The sequence below is a fragment of the Sinocyclocheilus anshuiensis genome, unplaced genomic scaffold (assembly GCF_001515605.1).
Source record: "Sinocyclocheilus anshuiensis isolate Anshui unplaced genomic scaffold, SAMN03320099.WGS_v1.1 scaffold293, whole genome shotgun sequence".
In the NCBI taxonomy this organism is placed as follows: Eukaryota; Metazoa; Chordata; class Actinopteri; order Cypriniformes; family Cyprinidae; genus Sinocyclocheilus; species Sinocyclocheilus anshuiensis.
Genome location: NW_015540858.1, coordinates 425,702 through 445,851, shown reverse-complemented (window position 1 = coordinate 445,851; position 20,150 = coordinate 425,702). Strand labels below are relative to the sequence as shown.

The 20,150-nt window shown below is 36.5% G+C and overlaps 2 protein-coding genes across 3 annotated transcripts; one reads left to right on the top strand and one right to left on the bottom strand.

Moving 5' to 3' along the window:
* The first annotated feature begins 424 nt into the window (after positions 1 to 424).
* Positions 425 to 14,862, top strand: LOC107687905 (serine/threonine-protein kinase NIM1-like). The gene is made up of 6 exons (XM_016485389.1): positions 425 to 669; positions 2,474 to 2,785; positions 3,753 to 4,021; positions 4,470 to 4,808; positions 5,453 to 5,783; positions 14,668 to 14,862. Exons 1-6 carry the CDS (start codon positions 600 to 602, stop codon positions 14,703 to 14,705), a joined length of 1,359 nt encoding a protein of 452 aa, XP_016340875.1. The 5' UTR covers positions 425 to 599; the 3' UTR covers positions 14,706 to 14,862.
* A 208-nt stretch (positions 14,863 to 15,070) lies between these two features.
* On the bottom strand, positions 15,071 to 19,587 carry LOC107687904 (C-C motif chemokine 21-like). 2 transcript variants are annotated; one of them, XM_016485387.1, is made up of 5 exons: positions 19,526 to 19,587; positions 18,848 to 18,929; positions 17,893 to 18,010; positions 17,401 to 17,512; positions 15,071 to 15,882 (listed from the first exon to the last, which is right to left on the bottom strand). In XM_016485387.1, the coding sequence occupies exons 2-5, from the start codon at positions 18,909 to 18,911 to the stop codon at positions 15,868 to 15,870; spliced, it is 309 nt and encodes a 102-aa protein (XP_016340873.1). In that variant the 5' UTR covers positions 18,912 to 18,929; positions 19,526 to 19,587; the 3' UTR covers positions 15,071 to 15,867. The 2 variants fall into 2 exon arrangements, with proteins under 2 accessions (XP_016340873.1, XP_016340874.1); XM_016485388.1 differs by having other exon boundaries at positions 18,848 to 18,926; positions 19,526 to 19,579.
* Positions 19,588 to 20,150: the final 563 nt, after the last annotated feature.

Genomic DNA, 20,150 nt, shown 5'->3' with positions numbered 1-20,150 from the left:
CCACTAAAAACACCATAGCAACCATGGCAACCACCTTGACAACTTAGAACACTCTAGCAATCACTTAGATCACACAGCAACTGTATAGCAACACCCTAGCAACCACCTAATAATGTAAGCAACCACTCAAAACACCATTGAAAACTATGCAGAAAACCATGGCAACCACCACTCCAGCAACCACTTAACACTCAGTGACTGCATAGCAACGCCCTAGCAACCACATAGCAACACAAAATTGGAGCCAGACACACAAACCTAAATTCTGCTTGCATGTGGAGTGAGTGACAGACAGCTGGACGCTGTAATCCCGCGGCAGAAGAGGTCAGTGGTGAGTCACCTGTCTGTAGGTGAGTGTGTGAGACAGGATTACACACACATGAACCAGCAGTGCAGAGAGAGACAGCGGCACTCTGTGTGACCTGAGCAAGCAGACCACGTGTGTCTCGATGGAAGATTCTAGTTCATTGAGATGAACGTTAATAAATAACACTCGCCTGATTGAATAAGACTGGTCTTCATTGGTCTTCACTGGATTGAATAAGACTGGATCTTAAGGACTTTAGGCAACCAGAAGGAGAAACCAGAAGACGTAGAGGATGTTTTTATGTATGACAAGCGGCACTTTACCACTAAAGACTGAGAAAAAAGGGAAAGGACAGGTTCTGTGTGAGTTTGAAAACACAATTTAATATCCTGAATGATCTTATTTGAGTTTTTAGGACAAAGATGACAATGTTATTGCTCATATGTTGCTCCTTCATATAGCTCAGGAAACTTTAAGAAGATCTCAGATGTTCTTCTAAGTAGAAATAAGAATAAAAGGCATGAAGACAGTTTCGGTCTTTATAAATGTGTATACTATATCTCAGATAATTCGGACTAGAAAGCTTTTGATAAGCAATGTTTGAGTTCATATTGAAATCTTCACAAAGGCTCTCCATAACTGGATTTTTGCTCCTAGACAACAACAAATATGAGATTAAAAGCAGACATTTTCTGAAGTCTCCTTTATCTCATGTGTTTCTCTTGAGCAAAAGACCCTAGTAATCTCCTTACAAGACTCAGAAGACATTTAAAAAATATCTCAATAAGAACAACTCTACATGAAGAGAACGTTTCTCCAAAGTTCTCCAAAGAACTGTATGGCAGCTATTGACTAGTTTTATTTCTCATATGGAATTTTAAGAGAAACATCTGAGACAAAGTTGATACTTAAATGTCCTTTCTCACTGAGAAAAATGGATGAGCACAGATTCTGTGTGAGTTTGAAAACACAATTTTAAATCCAGAATGATCTTATTTAAGTTTTTAGGTCAATGAGGACAATGTTATTGCTCAGATGTTGCTCTTTCATAACTCATGACACTTTATGGAGTTCTCAGATGTTCTCCTGAGATTTCTTAGTAGAAATAACTAAAGACATTTAAATCTATCGTGTATAGCATCACTAAGGATATTTGGACGTCTGATGAGAAATGTTTGAGTTCATACTGAGATCTTCCCATTGGCTCCCCATATATTATGAGCAATTATGAGATTAAATGGCCACTTTTGCTGAAGCACCTTCATTGCAGATGTTTCTCATAAGAAATAAACCCCAGTAATCTACTTACAAGATTCAGAAGAGATCTCAAAAATATCTCAGTATGAACTTAAACGATTCTTATGTAGTTCTCCATAGAATTTTATGAAACAATTTTATGTCCTAAATGGTCTTATTTGAGTTTTAGGACAAAGAAGAAAATGTTAAAAATGTTGTTCAGACGTTGCTCTTTTATAGCTCAGGAAACTGTGGAGTTCTTAGATTTTCTTTTAAGATTCCTTAGTAGAAATAAGATTAAAAGACATGAAAAAGACAATTTAGATGCTTTATAAATGTGCATAGCTCTGATTATTTGGACAAGGAAGCATTTAATGAGAAATATCTTAGATCTTCCCATAGGCAAGAAAATCTCACATTAGATCTCTTTAATATCTGGATTTTTTCCCACCTAGACAACGATTATGAGATCAAAAGGGGACTTTTGCTTCATCTCAGGTGTTTCTCTTGAGAAAAAGACCAGAGTAATCTCAGAAGAGATCTCAAAAATATCTCAAACTGTGCTCAGATCTCAATATGAACTCTTATATAGTTCTCCCAAGAACTGTAGGACAGCTGTTGACTCATTTCTGTCTGTTTTTATTTCTCACAAGGAATTTTATGAGAAACATCAGAGACAAAGCTTAGGTAAATGAAACATAACTGAAAACCGGAAAACCTCCGAAATGAAACACAAAGGGTCTGAGCACAGTTTGAGATACTGAGATCTCTTCTGAAACTCTAAAGGAGACACATGAGGTGAGACTACTGGGGTCTTTTTCTCAGGAGAAACATCTAAAGAAGAAGGAGACTAGTAAAAATCTCCATTTAACCTCATTGCTTTCTATGAGGAACAATTGAGATATTAATGAGATCTCTTTTTTTCTACAGGGCAGGTGGCCCAGCAAACAATGTCGTCTCACCACAAAGAGCTCGTGCCTCAGTCGGCCTGGATGGAGGTCGATAAAACCACGGAGGAGAAGACGAGCGGTCAAGCACTGGACAGAAAACCTGCAGTTGAGAGCCCGGAGGTCAGCGTGAAGCAGACGCCTTTCGCAAGAGCCGTCTATGACCTCGGCCACAAGGAGAAGCTTGTCAATGACCTCACCTTCGGCAAACGGATCGGCTTTTACGAGCTTCGTGGGGAAATAGGCAGCGGAAACTTCTCTCAGGTCAAACTCGGCATTCATGACCTGACCAATGGTGAGAGACACTTTCTTTGTTCTTTTAAGTCATTTAAAATGTCTGAGTGTTGCTGCATTCAATGCAAAATACCTAAACCTCCCTTCAGATTTTCTTTTGTTGTGAATGGTAATCGAACATGTGTTCATCACGTCATAGACAAATCTGGGTTAATCCAGAAGATTATAGTTAATCTTCATCAGGATGTGTTCATTTCTATAAACCCCCCTGGAGACCCACCTTGATGTCCTGTATAACCCGTCCTGTCACCATATGAATGTTACCTTTTCAGAAACAAAACAGTGTAGAAGGTAAAAGGGTGGTCAAATCATTTCATTTTTTATTAATATTTTTTAATGATTTTTGTTTTGTTTCAGAAGTGCATTTGTGTCAGTGCTCAGCGCTCATTTTTGTGCCCAAATCTATTAATTGAAAAAAAAAAATTCAAAAAAAAAACTATTCCATGCAATACACATCTTCTATGATGAATGCGCTAAAAGTTTCCTAATTAAGATGGCTTGACCAGCTAAGACTAGACAACTAGCCTAGCAAAAAAAAAAAAAAAGGTTTTAAGCTGTTTTTTTTTTTAATAAATCAGATGGTTTTAGCTGGTTTTAATAGTTTTTTTGCTGGTTTTTTTTCTAAATCAGATGGTTTTAGCTGGTTTTTAGCCAGATTTTTTTACATTCACATTAGCTATATGTTAAATCACAGTAAAACATGCTAGCAATAAGCTAGAAATAAGAAATGTTGCCTTGGCAACTAGCTGAAATTTTTTTTTTTTATAGTTTATTTCAAGTAATACGTTTTTTAATGGTTTTAATGTTAGATTTAAATTTAGTTAACTATAATAACCTTGGTTTACTCCAGATAACATTCTTATATAAATCAAGAATGTATGAAACGTGCAAAACTACATTTTTAAACAATCTGCCTAACTATAACTGACCCATGTGACATTTACTCCCCTTTCACTCCTCTCTCTCAGAAAGGGTAGCTGTTAAGATCCTGGGTAAGTTGTGTTTGGACAAGCGCTCGCAGAGGTTGTTCTCATCTGAGATACGCTGCATGGAAAGACTGTCCCACCCCAACATCGTGCGTCTGTATGAGGTGGTGGACACGTTTCGCAGGCTTCATCTGGTGATGGAGTACGCGCCTGGAGGAGAGCTGTTCTCCAGGATCGCCACCAGAGGACGCCTCTCTGATCTGGAGAGTAAACTGGTCTTCTCTCAGATACTGTCTGCTGTCAAACACATGGTGAGCCACAGTGTTATTGGTTTTGGGAGGCATAAATGTAAATGGCGGTGTAATCATTTTTGCATTTCTTTTTCAAATACTTTTAACCCTTAAAATGTTCGATTTTTAGCACTCAAGTGTCTTCAATGTATAAGGAAAATATATTCATTTTTACACCACTTGACATTTTTATAGTCATTAATTCTTTATTTGCTACTAACTTATCTTCACTTTTAGCAGTCTGATAAAATAATGAGTCAAACGTGTTAAATATAACAGCTGACATGACTTGCTGTTCATTCTACTGGAAATGGAAACTCAAGGCAAGTGCATTGCATTGTGCTGCACAAATGTAGTGCATCATTCAAGTACTGCATGCATACAGAAAATCCACATACTGCATTCTGCAGTCAGCATGCCAAAATGTTCTGCAAATATCTAAAAAAAAAAAAATGTGTTTTACCTTTAGCATGACAACAACATCATCCACCGGGATCTGAAGGCTGAAAATGTCTTCTACACCACCACATGCTGCATCAAAGTGGGTGACTTTGGATTCAGTGCTGAATGCAAACCCACCGACATCCTCACCACCTTCTGCGGCTCTCCGCCCTACGCCGCCCCTGAACTCTTTCGGGACGAGGGTTACATCGGACCGCTGGTGGACATTTGGGCTCTGGGCGTCCTGCTGTACTTCATGGTGACGGCCACGTTCCCCTTTACCGGCTCGAGTCTGAGACGACTGCGCTTCTGCATCCTCAGAGGATCCTACGCCTTTCCTGCGTTCGTGCCTGACGCCTGTCAGTATGTGATTAAGAGTGCGTTGAGGATGGTTCCGGCTGACTTAATTCTTTATTTGCTACTAACTTATCTTCACTTTTAGCAGTCTGATAAAATAATGAGTCAAACGTGTTAAATATAACAGCTGACATGACTTGCTGTTCATTCTACTGGAAATGGAAACTCAAGGCAAGTGCATTGCATTGTGCTGCACAAATGTAGTGCATCATTCAAGTACTGCATGCATACAGAAAATCCACATACTGCATTCTGCAGTCAGCATGCCAAAATGTTCTGCAAATATCTAAAAAAAAAAAAAAGTGTTTTACCTTTAGCATGACAACAACATCATCCACCGGGATCTGAAGGCTGAAAATGTCTTCTACACCACCACATGCTGCATCAAAGTGGGTGACTTTGGATTCAGTGCTGAATGCAAACCCACCGACATCCTCACCACCTTCTGCGGCTCTCCGCCCTACGCCGCCCCTGAACTCTTTCGGGACGAGGGTTACATCGGACCGCTGGTGGACATTTGGGCTCTGGGCGTCCTGCTGTACTTCATGGTGACGGCCACGTTCCCCTTTACCGGCTCGAGTCTGAGACGACTGCGCTTCTGCATCCTCAGAGGATCCTACGCCTTTCCATGCGTTCGTGCCTGACGCCTGTCAGTATGTGATTAAGGGTGCGTTGAGGATGGTTCCGGCTGACCGGGTATCCCTGGCGCAAATCATGTCCAGCGCGTGGCTGAGGGGAATCGAGTATCCGCAGCCGTACGCACCTGCTCCTCCCACACCTGCGCACCTGGCCGACGCCTCACGGACGCTCTCCGCCTACGAGCGCTCGGTCAAACTCGCACTCGAGGAGCTGGGAATCACCGAGATTCACCTCAGGAACAACATGGTGTTGGATTGCCGAAGCCCGCTGACCGGGATCTACCGGATTCTTCTGCACCGAATCCAGAGGAGCAGATCCGTAGAGTCGGCGGGATACACGGCGCTCTGTCCCGCCAACACCCGTCCCGGCAGGAGGTGCTGGTCTCACCCTACGACCGTCCAAAGGAAACAAGCGCAGTCCGCCGTCTGTGCCATCTTATAGACAGCATACAGCCATACAGAAAGAAATATGATTGACTGCTCTTTCTGTGCAATTTTTTTGGAAGTTTTTTTTTGTAGCTATTTAATGTGTTTAAGTGTTGATAAATTGCATGCCAAGCTTAATTAAACCATTTTATCAAATATTCAAATTTTTTTTATTAATGCAATGCATGTATTATCTATTAATATGTCAACTAATAAGAAAATATTTTATATTTATATTCATAAAAATAGTTGTTAAAAGTTATAAAAAAAAAAGTTATTCAAGATAAAATGCTAGCATTAATTCTCCAGTTTGTTTTCATTACAAGGTGCATATTTGCATACTCTCTTATAGAGTGCTCATTGTCAGGGTTATGTTCTCTTTATATTTGGTTTTCAGTGCTCCTGTTTTTTCCTGTGCTCCCAGTTAAATGAGTTCCCTATACACTCTTAAAAATTAAGGTGCTTCAAAAGGTTCTTCACAGCGATGCCATAGAAGAACCATTTTTGGTTCCACAAAGAACCATTCAGTTAAAGGTTCTTTAAAGAACCATCTCTTTCTTACCTTTTTATAATCTGAAGAACCTTCTTTCGCCACAAAGAACCTTTTGTGAAACAGAAAGGTTCTTCAGATGTTAAAGGTTCTTTATGGAACCATTTAGACAAAAAGGTTCTTCTATGGCATCGTGAAGCACCTTTATTTTTAAGAGTGTAGTTAGTCTCCTTGGTTGTTAATTAGTTCCATGCACCTGTTTCAGTTCGGTAATCATGTATTTACACCCTAAGTTTTCTCAATTTCACTACACCACAAAAGTAATGAAGCTAGATTATAGCAAGAAATAGAAAGCTGACAACATTGAATTGTAAAACGATTTAACCTGTGTAAATGTTTTACAGGTAGTCGTGCTGATGGAGAACAGGCACACGAATGTCCTGCACGTGTTCTTCCGCTCTTCCTTCAAGCTGTGGGGTTCAGGGGGCCGTCATCATGGTCTTCCTCATCCTCTCATAATCATAATTGTTGTGCATAAGTGTTGGGGTGAGCTAGCAATGCATTCTGGGGTAATCTTATTTTTTAAGTAGTAATAGTTCCATTTTTCGAGTATAAAATCAACAGTCTTTTCCAAAGGCGAGATCTTCGAGCAGCTGCCCGACGTCTCCCTTGTGCAGACACCGAGGAAAACCGTACTAGGTTTGTCGAGTTAGTGATGCTATGAGGTGTTAGTGCACCTGTCGCTCATATCTTCTTTTTATTATTATTGCAGAACTTATAATTACACTCTTAAAAATAAAGGTGCTTCAAAAGGTTCTTCAAGCGATGCCATAGAATAACCATTTTTGGTTCCACAAAGAACCATTCAGTCAAAGGTTCTTTAAAGAACCATCTCTTTCTTACCTTTTTATAATCTGAAGAACCTTCTTTCGCCACAAAAAATGGTTCTTCTATGGCATCGCTTGAAGAACCTTTTGAAGCACCTTTATTTTTAAGAGTGTACACACAAGCTCAGGGAAAGATGGTTGTATCTTTACCAATGAACAATCAAAATGACACACACACAAAAAACAGAAAACACAAATATAATTTAGTATGAGATTATATACACAGAAAGAGCACAGTGACAAGGTTAAATATCTTTGAATAATCATAATGCATCAAAAATTGCATTTTTGTCGTTGTTGTTGTTGTTGTTATTTATATGCCTGAGGGATGAAATGAGAGTTAAATTCAACAAGAAAAAGAGGAAAACCAATTAGGTTTAAGCCAGTTTTGCTTGTGGGTTTGTAATAAAAAAAAAAATATTTTTAAGGATAAAACTGTGGGTCACATTAGTAGGGTTAAAAATATAAGAACTTGAATCAACCCAAAATGTAGTGGTTATACTACAATCGCTAAATAAATGGGCAGCTGTGTCTTTAGCAAGACCACAAAATGAGCAAATTTCATCAACATCCAAATATTTACAGATAGAGGAAAGCTTATTTTTCTTACAGTCTTCTCCCCCTTTTTAAAGTGTATAAGGGATGTTTAAATGCCTCATTCATTCATTAACGCTGCAAAAATGCTTTTCTTAGTGAGTATTTTACTTAAAACAAGAAAAATAATCTTAATGCAAATGGAAACAAGGTTATTTTTCTTACCCCATTGGCAGATAATTTGCAAAATAAGAAAAATACACTTAAAAGACTAAATACCTTATGTCATTTTTCTTATAGAAAATGCATCTTGATTTAAGAATCAAGTATTGTGGCCATCCTCTTCATCTGTTTCATCTGTTGTTCTTCATTATTTTGCGAGCCTTCTTGCTGTTGGCTGAGTAGAAGTCAAATGTTAATTTCATTACTCTAATTAAGAAATGCAACAGTTTGGATTAGTGAACATTTAATTATGTGAAAAGAGCATTCAACTATGTGGAAAAAGCTGCTGCACATTGAAATAGACACTGAATGATATTTATTTAGCCTAATATGTCAAATGCTTGTAAAGTCATGTAGCCTACACCCATGAACCTTTAAAGCTTTACCTGATTGAATTATGTTTTTATACTTTATGTTTAGCTGATTTTTTTTGTCTTTTTTTTTTTTTGGTTGTTGCTTTTTCTTTTGCCTGTGGGATGCCATGAAAATTATGCAGATGTCTTTTTGTCGGGTGCTGTTGCCATGGTGAATCATAATTTCGGAGCTCCATTGATCATGGCTTTTCATAGTCGTGGTGCACGCGCTAAACTCAAGAGTCAACCTACTCAGAGTCGATTGAACTAACTCAGTTCAGCTGTTCTGAACCCGAAAACTCCCGAAAAGTTTCCCATCTCAGGGTAAGTTCAAGTTTCAACTGAGTGTTGGCTGAACCTCCTTATTGAAACGGGCCCCAGCAGGTAAACACCCACAACACCCGAGCATTATTGTGCAAACAGCATCACTTATTCTTCTTTTATGACTGGTGACGAGCAGCAGAGGGAGCCAGAGACTGTTTGATGTCAATGCAGTGAAGTAGAGCTAACCCTGAAACAACATACAGAACTACCAAATTTTGCTATAAGTTTGATTGCATCATAATAATTGAAAAGAGTTTTTTTCAATTAAAGCAACGATTTGTATCGTGAAAAGCGCTATACAAATAAACTTGAATTGAATGAACATAACGTGTATTGCATCTGTAATAATTTCTTTCTTTTTTTATATATTGGACAGAACATTTCAAGGATAAATATTAATCTCATAGTCAAAATATTAAAATGTATAATGGTCTGATTTGATCCATTAAAGTACTTTTTAATTGTATTTTTGTGCCTTCAGAAAAGTAATAGAACTGAATGTTTTACAGTTTAATGACATTAGAAGCCTTGTATTCAATAGCAAGACACTAGAGGTGTTTATTAAAATGTAATGCTGATATATTATTTTCAATGATCAGGTATATAAAACTATGACAGGCTGATGTTTTAAGATATTTGCAAACATAAATTATAAGATAAAAAGCAGAGACAATTATTGTATTCATTTAGTTTTCTTCAAAATGTGCATTTTATACAGAAAAGTATATAGGTCAAAAAGCATCCTTTTGATGAAAGAACGCAAAATGTTTAAAAATACAACCAAGAAAGTGAAAGTGATTTCTATAGTAGCATTGTAAGCAAAAACTGACATCAGTTATTCATTCTTGAACTCATTTTGCACCCGTGTATTTGAGGGACACAAGAATGGCACCTGAATGACCCGTCAGACACAATTTATGGGTTTTAATAGTTCATTTGTTGATAAAACAGTTTCAGTGTGATTGCAGTCATTAAAATGAAACGCCGTGATGAAGCAGTTAATGTCATCCTATCAAGACTTTCACACCCGCATTTGATTAATCATAATACAGCCGAACTCTGTGCCAAATTCTTTTCATTTTGATTCACTGTAATTTTATGAAAAATACAAGGCACTGAGAAGTATGAAAACATATGAGTCACGCTCGTCCTCTCTACTGTTTGATCAGTGGAGCCCTGCAGTGATACTGTACCGAAAAACACATCCATATTCTTTGCCTTGTTTTTAAACATGCCAAAAGCTCTGTGTAATTTCTTTATCAGCAAGTTTGGGAAGACAATTTGGGGACATAAAGTACTTTTATTCAGCAAGGATGCATTAAATTGATTGAAAGTAGCAGTAAAGACATTTATAATATTACAAAAGATTCTATTTCAAATAAACACTGTTTGATAATTGATAATAAGAAATGTTTCTGGAGCAGCAAATCAGCATGATTTCTGAAGGATCATGTGACACTGAAGACTGAAGTAATGATGCTGAAAATACAGCTTTGATCACAGCATGCAATTAATTATTTGACAATATATTCACATAGAAAACAGAACAAAATAAGGTCATTGCATACTATATGGCACATGCTGCATCCTGCTTCATGAACCCTGGTGATGCTGTCAGTTGTGTTCAGAATTTTTTAATTATTGTTCATGGGGTCAATTATTATATTTCTGCTGCAAAATTGGTTAATTATGACATGCAAACCGGCATAAAATTAAAGGATTTTCTTATCAGATGATTATACGTCTTGTCATAAGCTTAACAAACCATTCCCCAAAGCAACTGCTTTTATCATGTTTTAGCACAGCACATTTTTGGCATTGAGAGTGTGACCATATCTTGGAGTTTCCCAGGTACTTTGCTTTCTAACAGCAAATGTTTTTACTGTGTTAAAATGTTACATTTATTGTGTTAAAAAGTATATATGATTCATTTCAATTAATCAAAAGTCAGAGGGTGCATCTTACTTTCTTTTCTTTCTTTTTTTTTGTAATAATTTTATTCTTTCTGTTTGCTTATGATGCAATTTCCATTTAATGGAAAACGAAAGTCCAGTCATACTTCCATATAACAAAGCACAATCATATCACTAAATACATCAACTGAAACAATATATTTCAAAATGTATTAATGACTCTACAGTAAGTCGCCAAGCCCTAAATTCATGCATCATGGTATCATGAGCTATCAATGGTAAGGTCATAGGTTCGATTCCCATTGGAATTGCATGAACTGATTAAATTTATACCTTAAATGCAATGACATTTATACATTTGGCACTCTTATCCACAGCAGCTTGCCTTACATGCATTTAAGATAGGCTATGCATTTTATCAGTTCATGCATTCCTTAGGAATCGAACCCATGACCTTGCACCTGGTTGAGCTACAAAAATGCAGTTTATGCATGTGTGCAATGTCAAAGCATTTTCCAAATGTAAATTAAAGTTTCTTGTAAGACCTGCAAATAACTTACATGCCATGTCAAAAATCTGAGTAATCTATTGCACTTGTGCAAACACTGTACAGCACCCTAACTAGCACGTTCAAGCCTCAATAAGGAGTTTAGAAAGTACCGTTATTGGACCCTATCCACCAAAATGTTTCACCAACTTCTGAGACTAATCGTGCTCCTCATAGTTGACATGAGGTAAAGTGTGCTTGTGTATTCCTGTATGTTAAAGCTGAGCTCTAACATGTTCAGGACTGAATCGCCTTAAATAAAACTAAAATCTAATCCCTCTAAGCTATGCAAGCGTTCCTGAAACCACCAATAGCAACGATAACAGTTGTCTTGGATTAAAGAAACAATGGAAAAGTATGGAAATGCATTAAACTGAAAGAACTGTGGTTCCTTATAGGCAAAATGAGCACTACATGTTGTTTTTACAGCTGTGGCCTCAATATATAACCTGACCCACATATATGGATGCTGTTTGCTTTCCTAATATTTTGCATTACTAGCTCTGAAAGGATGAGCTTATTGCGCACCTGAATTGGTTTTTATGCATTAGGAGATAATATTCACCTGAGGGCCCGATCACCTGTAGGGTTGGGCAGGATAGGCCTACTTAAAAGAACTATAGTAGAATAATAAATACTCTCTCCTATATGTAATCTTGACATTTTATCATATTACATTATTATTGTAAATTTCTTTGTAATAATCCTTATTTTTTTGCTCGCAGCCTTTGGAAAAGTGGCTAGTTTACACCTAAAAAGGACAGCACTTTTGGTGTTCTGAAGACAGTATTGTTTAGAGATGAAAAGTTCTTGCTTGCTCATAAAAAAGTTTTTTTGAAACCGACTACGCTGGTTGCATTGAATGTTTTATGACTCTCTAAAAAGAACCAGCTCATAATAGTCATTTGTTGCATATTATGTTGTTAATTCACTAAAAAGAACGGGCTCATGAGAGTCATTTTTGAAACCGATTACGCTGGTGGCACTGAATTTTTTGACTAATTAAAAAAAAAAAAAAAAAACCCTGCTCATTAGAATCGTTTCGCGTAGTAGCCTACTTATGTGGTCGATTCACTAAAAGATTCACTAAAAAGAACCGACTCAGAGTCATTTATTATGAATGTGACTGGTTGCACTGAATGTTTTTGACTTGGCTACTAAAAAGAACGTCTCGGTTACGTAGGTAACCCTCGTTCCCTGAAGGAGGGAACGGAGACGTCACGTCGGTTGACCGACGAAATTGGGATCTCGCTTAGAGGGACCCTCCGAAGCGAAAAGCTGAATATGCGTTGCATCTGCTGCCTACTTATACTCACGCTGTGATCAGCAGCAGCTGGATGCAATAATCGCATGCCAATGTGCATTGGCTCGTTTAGTTTACACTCGAAGTGGATTGGTCCCTCTAAGCGAGATCCCAATTTCGTCGGTCAATCGACGTGACGTCGGGAGTGACCGACTGAAAGGGAACTGGTATAAGAGTCAATTGTTCATGAATTGAACAAATCGTGAAATAGGCCTACCTATGTTAATTAACTAAAATAAACCAATTTATTAGTCATTTTTTATGAACTGCACTACGCTGATTCCACTGTATGTTTTTTGACTCACTAAAAAAACTGGCTCATAAGAGTCGTTTGTTCCTGAATCGAACTACGAGTTGCAAAATACAGTAGGCCTACTTATGTTGTTGACTCACTAAAAGATCCGACTCATTAAAGTAAGTTGTTATGAATCGGACTACACACCGTATGTTTTTGACTCACTAAAAAGAACCGGCTCATAAGATTAATTTGTTCCTGAATCGAACTACTAGTTGTGAAATACAGTAGGCCTACTTATGTTGTTGACTCACTAAAAGATCCGACTCATTATAGTCATTTGTTATGAATGGGACTACTCTGGTTGCGCTGAATGATTTTGACTCACTAAAAAGAACCGGCTCATGAGAGTCATTTGTTCGTGAACTGAACTACAAAAAGTACTAAAAAACAACTAAAAGGTAGGGTAAAGATTTACTCGTGTGTAGTGCGTCAGTCCTCAGGCTTTACGCTCCTCACACAGGAAAAGATAAAAAGAAAGATAAAAAGAACTATTTTCCAGTCACATCATTACCAGTGTAAATTATGTTTTTATGGCCTCCACATCTCATTTTCGACATTTGAAGTATAGAAACCCAACCTTGCTGCAGGATATTTTTGCCTCGAGGCCAGAATGAACTGTAGCAACTGGAAACAATTTATCATGAAGGAAGCCAATTTCTAAAGGCACATCTCGCTGAGATGCTATCTGAGCAGACATGCCTCGGCCTCCTTCACCACCAGCGATGAAGAGAAGGAAAAATGCCGTAAAGGTGCAAAAATGGGACTTCACACGTTACACGTGAAATGAGAACTCCAGGATGACAGCAGCATGCTGGAACCCGCAGGAGAGGCGGATATTCAGACAGCATGTCTAAAGCGTTCGCCATTAGCTGTGACAAGATAGTGATGCTTGCATTGTAGAGTTTGGCACATCCTTCACTAAAACAATAGCACAGTACTGTTTTTGGAGATTTATCATGGTATAACCTTTGGGTACAATACTGTGGTACATTGTACTTTTACATCTAAAAGACCATTTCTTCCAAAGCAACTTAGGAAAGATTATTTATAACAATCAGTGTTGTGGTACATATCTGATTGTACCATGCACCGCCACAGTACTTTCATGTAAAAGCTGACCTTTAGAAAGTAAATTTAACAGCCTCGCTCTGTTTCACAAGAGCCATAGGCTATAATTCTCTGGCTTTTTATTGACCCTGTTTTATTACGCAACAAGTCTTTGTTTCATGGGAAAGTGAAAGTAGGTTACAACGCAATAAAAACTATTTTATACTAAATAAAGTGAAATGGATTAGGACTGTCAGATTTGTCTACTGAAGTCATGAATTTAAATATTTCTCATCAAATTCTTCTAAAATCAACTGATCTACATTAATTTTATAGGTCTATACTTTCAGTATGCCAAATATTGATTTATCTGTGTCTTATCGTCTAATAGGGATTATAGGAGAAACATACTTAATAAATAAAACAATAAAATGTCATATCTCACATCATGCATGCATCACGTAAAAAAAGGATAAATCCAGTTATTTTCAAAACATTTTATTTTTATATATATATATATGAGAAAATATCTGCAGTGTAAAGAATATTTTACCAGGTCTCGAACCCAAAGAGCTTATGACCCAGTTTCAAAACAGCAAAACAATAAAACACATCGTATCATATCCTTTATAAAGATGCATTCTCATTGGATTAAGTGTGAACATTAAAGTGAAAAACAGTAGTTCCACTTAAATAAAAAAAAAAAAAAACCTCTACCAAACATATAAAATTAAATATGCAGAAATTGAGATTCATGAATATGAATGAGATCTATGAGTATTCATTCTATCAATAACTATAAAATAATCACCCATTAAGCTTATTGCATTAACCAAAATAACAAATCATAATTTACAATGCATTATAATATCATACAAACTCAGAAGTCATTTGTCGGTGTGTCGGCAGTATAATAAACTCATAAGGAAATAGAAGGATTATCTGCTTTGCTTGCAAAACCTTCCCACCCACAATTACAGCTAATAATATTTCGATCACACTGACTATTTATTATAGATACACTCTTAAAAATAAAGGTGCTTCAAAAGGTTCTTCACAGCGATGCCATAGAAGAACAATTTTTGGTTCCACAAAGAACCATCCAGTCAAAGGTTCTTTAAAGAACCAGCTCTTTCTTACCTTTTTATAATCTGAAGAACCTTCTTTCGCCACAAAGAACCTTTTGTGAAACAGAAAGGTTCTTCAGATGTTAAAGGTTCTTTATGGAACCATTTAGACAAAAAGGTTCTTCTATGGCATCGTGAAGCTCCTTTATTTTTAAGAGTGTACTGTGGGGCAAAAGCAGTAAATCAAAGTGTGCAATGTGAAAGTTCATAATACAGTAGCTTAATACGACCCTCAAGGTGATGCTATACACACCTAGTGAGCTGCCTATGTAGTCAGTATGTTCAAGCAGCATTTCACGCTTTGCTATATGGCGGACAAAGCGGAAGGAATTTAAATATACATTTTATTAAATACAGAGAAGTACCAGTAAAAGTAATTTAAATGTAGCCTAATGTAATTTAAATGCGGTTTACATGAGCGCTGATTGAATTGATTACAATGCAGAGCCACTTTTGAGCCTAGCTACAATTCTGTTTTTATGCGAACACTATGGTATTTTTAGGGTATTTTCGTCATCAGCACTTTGCAGTAATTAGTACACTGAACCAGGCCGTTGTTTCACAGTCGGAAAAGAAACGGAGGAGACTGAATAAGAACAACAACAAACTGCTGACTGTGCGCCTGCGCTAAACCAAAGTATGCTTCTGGGCTTTCTAAGCAGGCAGCTCACAAGGTTTTATAACAGAGGGCAACAGCAGCATGTGGAAAAGGAAAATAATGGCCATCTCCCATTCTGAGCATTTAACCAGCAGTCCGTCAGTGAAGCGACAAAAGTCTGGAAACAGGAAATGCCACCTGATGCCAGATAGAGCACAGGACGGAACACCGGAAGTACTGAGAATATCACAATCCATGCTGAAATGTGCGCTTGGAGAGCCAGATCTCAAAGAAAGGATGTGATTGGCCGAGACACTCGGGCTGCTTTCCCTCTGGTCCTCTCTCGGCTGCCGCTGGTTTGTTTAACCCCTTAAATTCTGTACATCAAAAAAATTAAAATTAAGTGATTTAATAACAGATTTACATTTCAAATAATGTCTTTTGACAAAATTATTCTTTTATAAATATCACACATGCCATTTTTATGGTTTAGCATATTATTAATAGATATTAAGGAATATTAGTACATTTAAAGACATTAAAATAAAATTCATTTGTCACACTGCAGGCAGTATCTGATATACTAATATTTTGAATTAGATTTCATTTTTATATATCTGTAATTATTTTAGTTAAGGTTTTAGTCATTTAGCCATTTTTATTTTATTTTTTACTTTTTTAATAAAAGTATTCATCAATTAGTATTTATTACTTTTAGTTTATTTAGTAGTTATTTTAGTTCTTCAAGTTAAACCAAATGAGCAATATTACACAAGTAGCAGTGCGACATGGCTGTATATCATGAATACTTACATTTCACTGCTGGTCATATATTCTCTATATATCCATGTATGTGACAAATAAAAAAAAAATCTTGAATCAGCATGGCTGTGATTCGACTGTAGACACGAAGCCTTGTTTACAACCCTGTTTCACTCTCTTTCAAAATAAAAGTCTTTACTGCTGACTCACTCATTAAAAAAGGAGCTCTGATATACAACATTAAAGTTACATGAAATATAACATGATGAGATTTTGCCCTCAGCCAAAACTATGTGCTCTGGAAGAAATAATAGATTAATGAGACCAAAACGACACTCGCTGTGAGAAATACTGCAAGCGGAGTGAAACAAACGGTCAAACGATTGGAGTGCTGTTGTCACTAGAATATCGCACGGCTGGAAAAGGCTCTCAGCCAATCTGATTTGAGGACCAGAAAGAACTGTTGTATAAATAAAAATATGAAATGTTGCCCTGACAACTAGCTGAAATAAATAACGTTAATTTTTTTTAATAAATTGTATTTTATTTTAAGTTTATTTTATTTTGAGTAAAGATTTTTTTATGGGTTTAATTAATGATAATAACCCTATGTTCCTGTGGTTCAGTGGTAGAGCATTGCGTTAGCAGCGCAAAAGGTCGTGGGTTCAATTCCCAGGGAGCACACATACTGGTAAAAAAAATATATAACCTGAATGCACTGTAAGTTGCTGCTAAATGCATAAATTATAAAATGATTATAAATTAACTCGCTGTGAGAAATACTGCAAGCGGAGTGAAACAAACGGTCAAACGATTGGAGTGCTGTTGTCACTAGAATATCGCACGGCTGGAAAAGGCTCTCAGCCAATCTGATTTGAGGACCAGAAAGAACTGTTGTATAAATAAAAATATGAAATGTTGCCCTGACAACTAGCTGAAATAAATAACGTTAATTTTTTTTAATAAATTGTATTTTATTTTAAGTTTATTTTATTAAACTGTAAGTCGCTGCTAAATGCATAAATTATAAAATGATTATAAATTATAACCCTGACTACAGAAGTATAGTCAATAGGTGATTACAAATGCTTAAAAAAATGGTGCATTTTATATAAATATCAAAATATTCACACCTTCCTCTTCATAAATGAGGCCCTTGTTAGTCTGTCCACCCTCTGCATGAGTTCATGGACCCATTTTTCTCTGGGGTCGGTGCAAATCATACGGCCACGTTTCATTGTGAAGCTGCGGAGAGATGATTGCATTAAACATCATTAACTATGAGGTTTAAAATAGACAATCACATATAAAAGACAGATATCTCTTCTGTGGTTCACTGCAGTGCAATACATTTTATGGCATCCCTTCACTTTGTGTCACATGTCTCTCTGAGTGCCAGTCATGATTCCAAAGAAGTCTAAATATTTTATTAAAACCCAACCAGATTCTTATATTATATACCTAAAACATAGTCTAAAAGGTCTTACATATACAGCCGTGGTCAGAATTACTAGCACCCTTGGTAAAGCAAAGAAGGCTATGAAAATAAATCTGTACTTTTATTTAGCTGTATTTCACAGCCTTCTTTGCTTATATTTACCAAGTAATATATAAATGTTGCTTACACAACAGCTGGGATGTTGCAGCCTCCGTCCAGCTCTAGTTTTCTGTAGCTGATCACTTTTTTCCTCATAGACGGTTTAATATTTCTGACATACTGCAGACAGCAGTCCTCATACGAGCCTACAGACAGACAGACATACACATCAATGGCATAAAAAACGCATTTGCATCAATGAATCATAGCATAACTATTTTTGCAGATTGATGATTTAGTGAATGTGTCTAATAAAACCATAAATAGTGGCAAACAAGGAAGGGATGGAAAAACAACATGGGTGCTTATCATATGAGAACTGTTAGCAGAGCCATAGAAGTGAAACTGAATTCAATAACTATTCAAAGTACACACATACAAAATGTTTAGTAACCTCTAAGTGACTTATTTTTAAAATACTATTACAGGAACATGGTGAGGTGGACACACTGTTATCAGTACTTTTACCATTTTTATTATTTCTTTTATATTTTTTCAATTAATTATTTGCTTTATTTTACAAAACAGAAGAGGATAAATGGGAGTAATATTATCATTCCATTACTGTTTACTATATGCATATATGCAATAGGAATAAAAGCACTCAAAAATCACTTAAAATTATGACAGATGCTGTAAAAATATACTTTAAAAATAATAATATATAAATAGCATAATTAAATATTATTTAAATATAATACATATCATGCAACAAATATGTATGGATATGACAAAAACTAATGATTACCAAACTTTACATTGCATGTGTGATTTTAATTAACATTTAGAATGATGCAATTTAACATTGCTGCACCATTAAATACATCAATTTGTTTTTCCTTTAGAATTCATTTGAACAGGCAAAATACACCCTGACAATTTGATTTTGAAATTTAAAAATGTATTCAATTGTTGCTGTTCTGAACTTTGAAGTGTAAAAGAATCTGATTATTTGTAATACAATCATCACATGTGGTTTTTACCTTGTGCCAGTGTGAGGTAGAGGAATCCCAGGAGGACGATGAAGAAGAGGATGCTGAACCGCATGATTTCCCAGTGTCTCTACTGTCAAAAATTAGTCAGAAAATCATGAACTGCTTCATCAGATACACTCACAAACACATGCCCACACAATAGATGCTCTTACGAGAGCCTCCATAAACCTTATCAGCACCGAAGATGCGTTTTCCAACATACTTATCCTTATTTCTCCGGCCTTGACCCTTGGACATCATAAGAAAGCTCTTTGTGTTGTCAAAAAAACAGTTAAAATTATGACAGATGCTGTAAAAATATAATTTCATCATCTCTGAACAAAACAAGCAACAAAGACAAACCTACACATTTTATGAGAAGAAAACGAAGACAAAACAGAATGCAAGCTTTGTGGATGAACACATTAATCTTAATTTATCTTTAGTAAATCATTAATGAATATTGACCTGCGTTACAGTTTTTTCCGGTCACTCCAACACATGCAGTAAAACCGCAATAATCACTATGTCAAATTTACTCGGAAACCCAACAGGTGAAGGTCAGCATTTCAAAGAGAAAACAAAAATCGTATAGTTTTGTATCATAAAAGAGTTTAGATCTTTGAAGGATTGCTGTTAAACATTAGATGCTGTAAAATGATGTTGTTTTCATATTGGACTGCTCACCTTGTTTGTATAGAAAAGCGTAGTTTCTTCCCAGTACCAGGATTCTGTGCACGTTTCCCAGCTGCATTGCCTTATAATGGGCCCAACCCTGATACCTGAGCCAGGTGAAGCCACATCCCTCACGAGGAAGTGATGGGACATTATGAGATCAACTTTCATGGTTGGTTAAATGAAAACCACAGTAACCGATTTGTCTATCAGGATTTTGTATTTATTCCCTTTGATTCTGATGTGGCTAACCAACATATTAGTTTAAATGAATAGTTCATTCAAAAATAAAAAAAATAATTGCCGAAAGGCCATCCAAGATGTAGATGAGTTTGTTTCTTCTTCAGATTTGGAGAAATGTAGCATTGCATCACTTGCTCAGCAATGGATCCTCTGCAGTGAATGGGTGCCGTCAGAATGAGATTCCAAACAGCTGATAAAAACATTACAATAATCCACAAGTAATCCACACCACTCCAATCCATCAAGAAAGGCAAAAAGCTGCATTGCATTATTCTGTTTACTGTTGAATAATGGTTAAAACAGTTGTTGTTAATAGGAATGAAACTCATGTGTTAAAAACATTAATTGCGATTTCTTTCAGCTTTATGCTACTGCTTCTGTTGCTGTTGCCAAA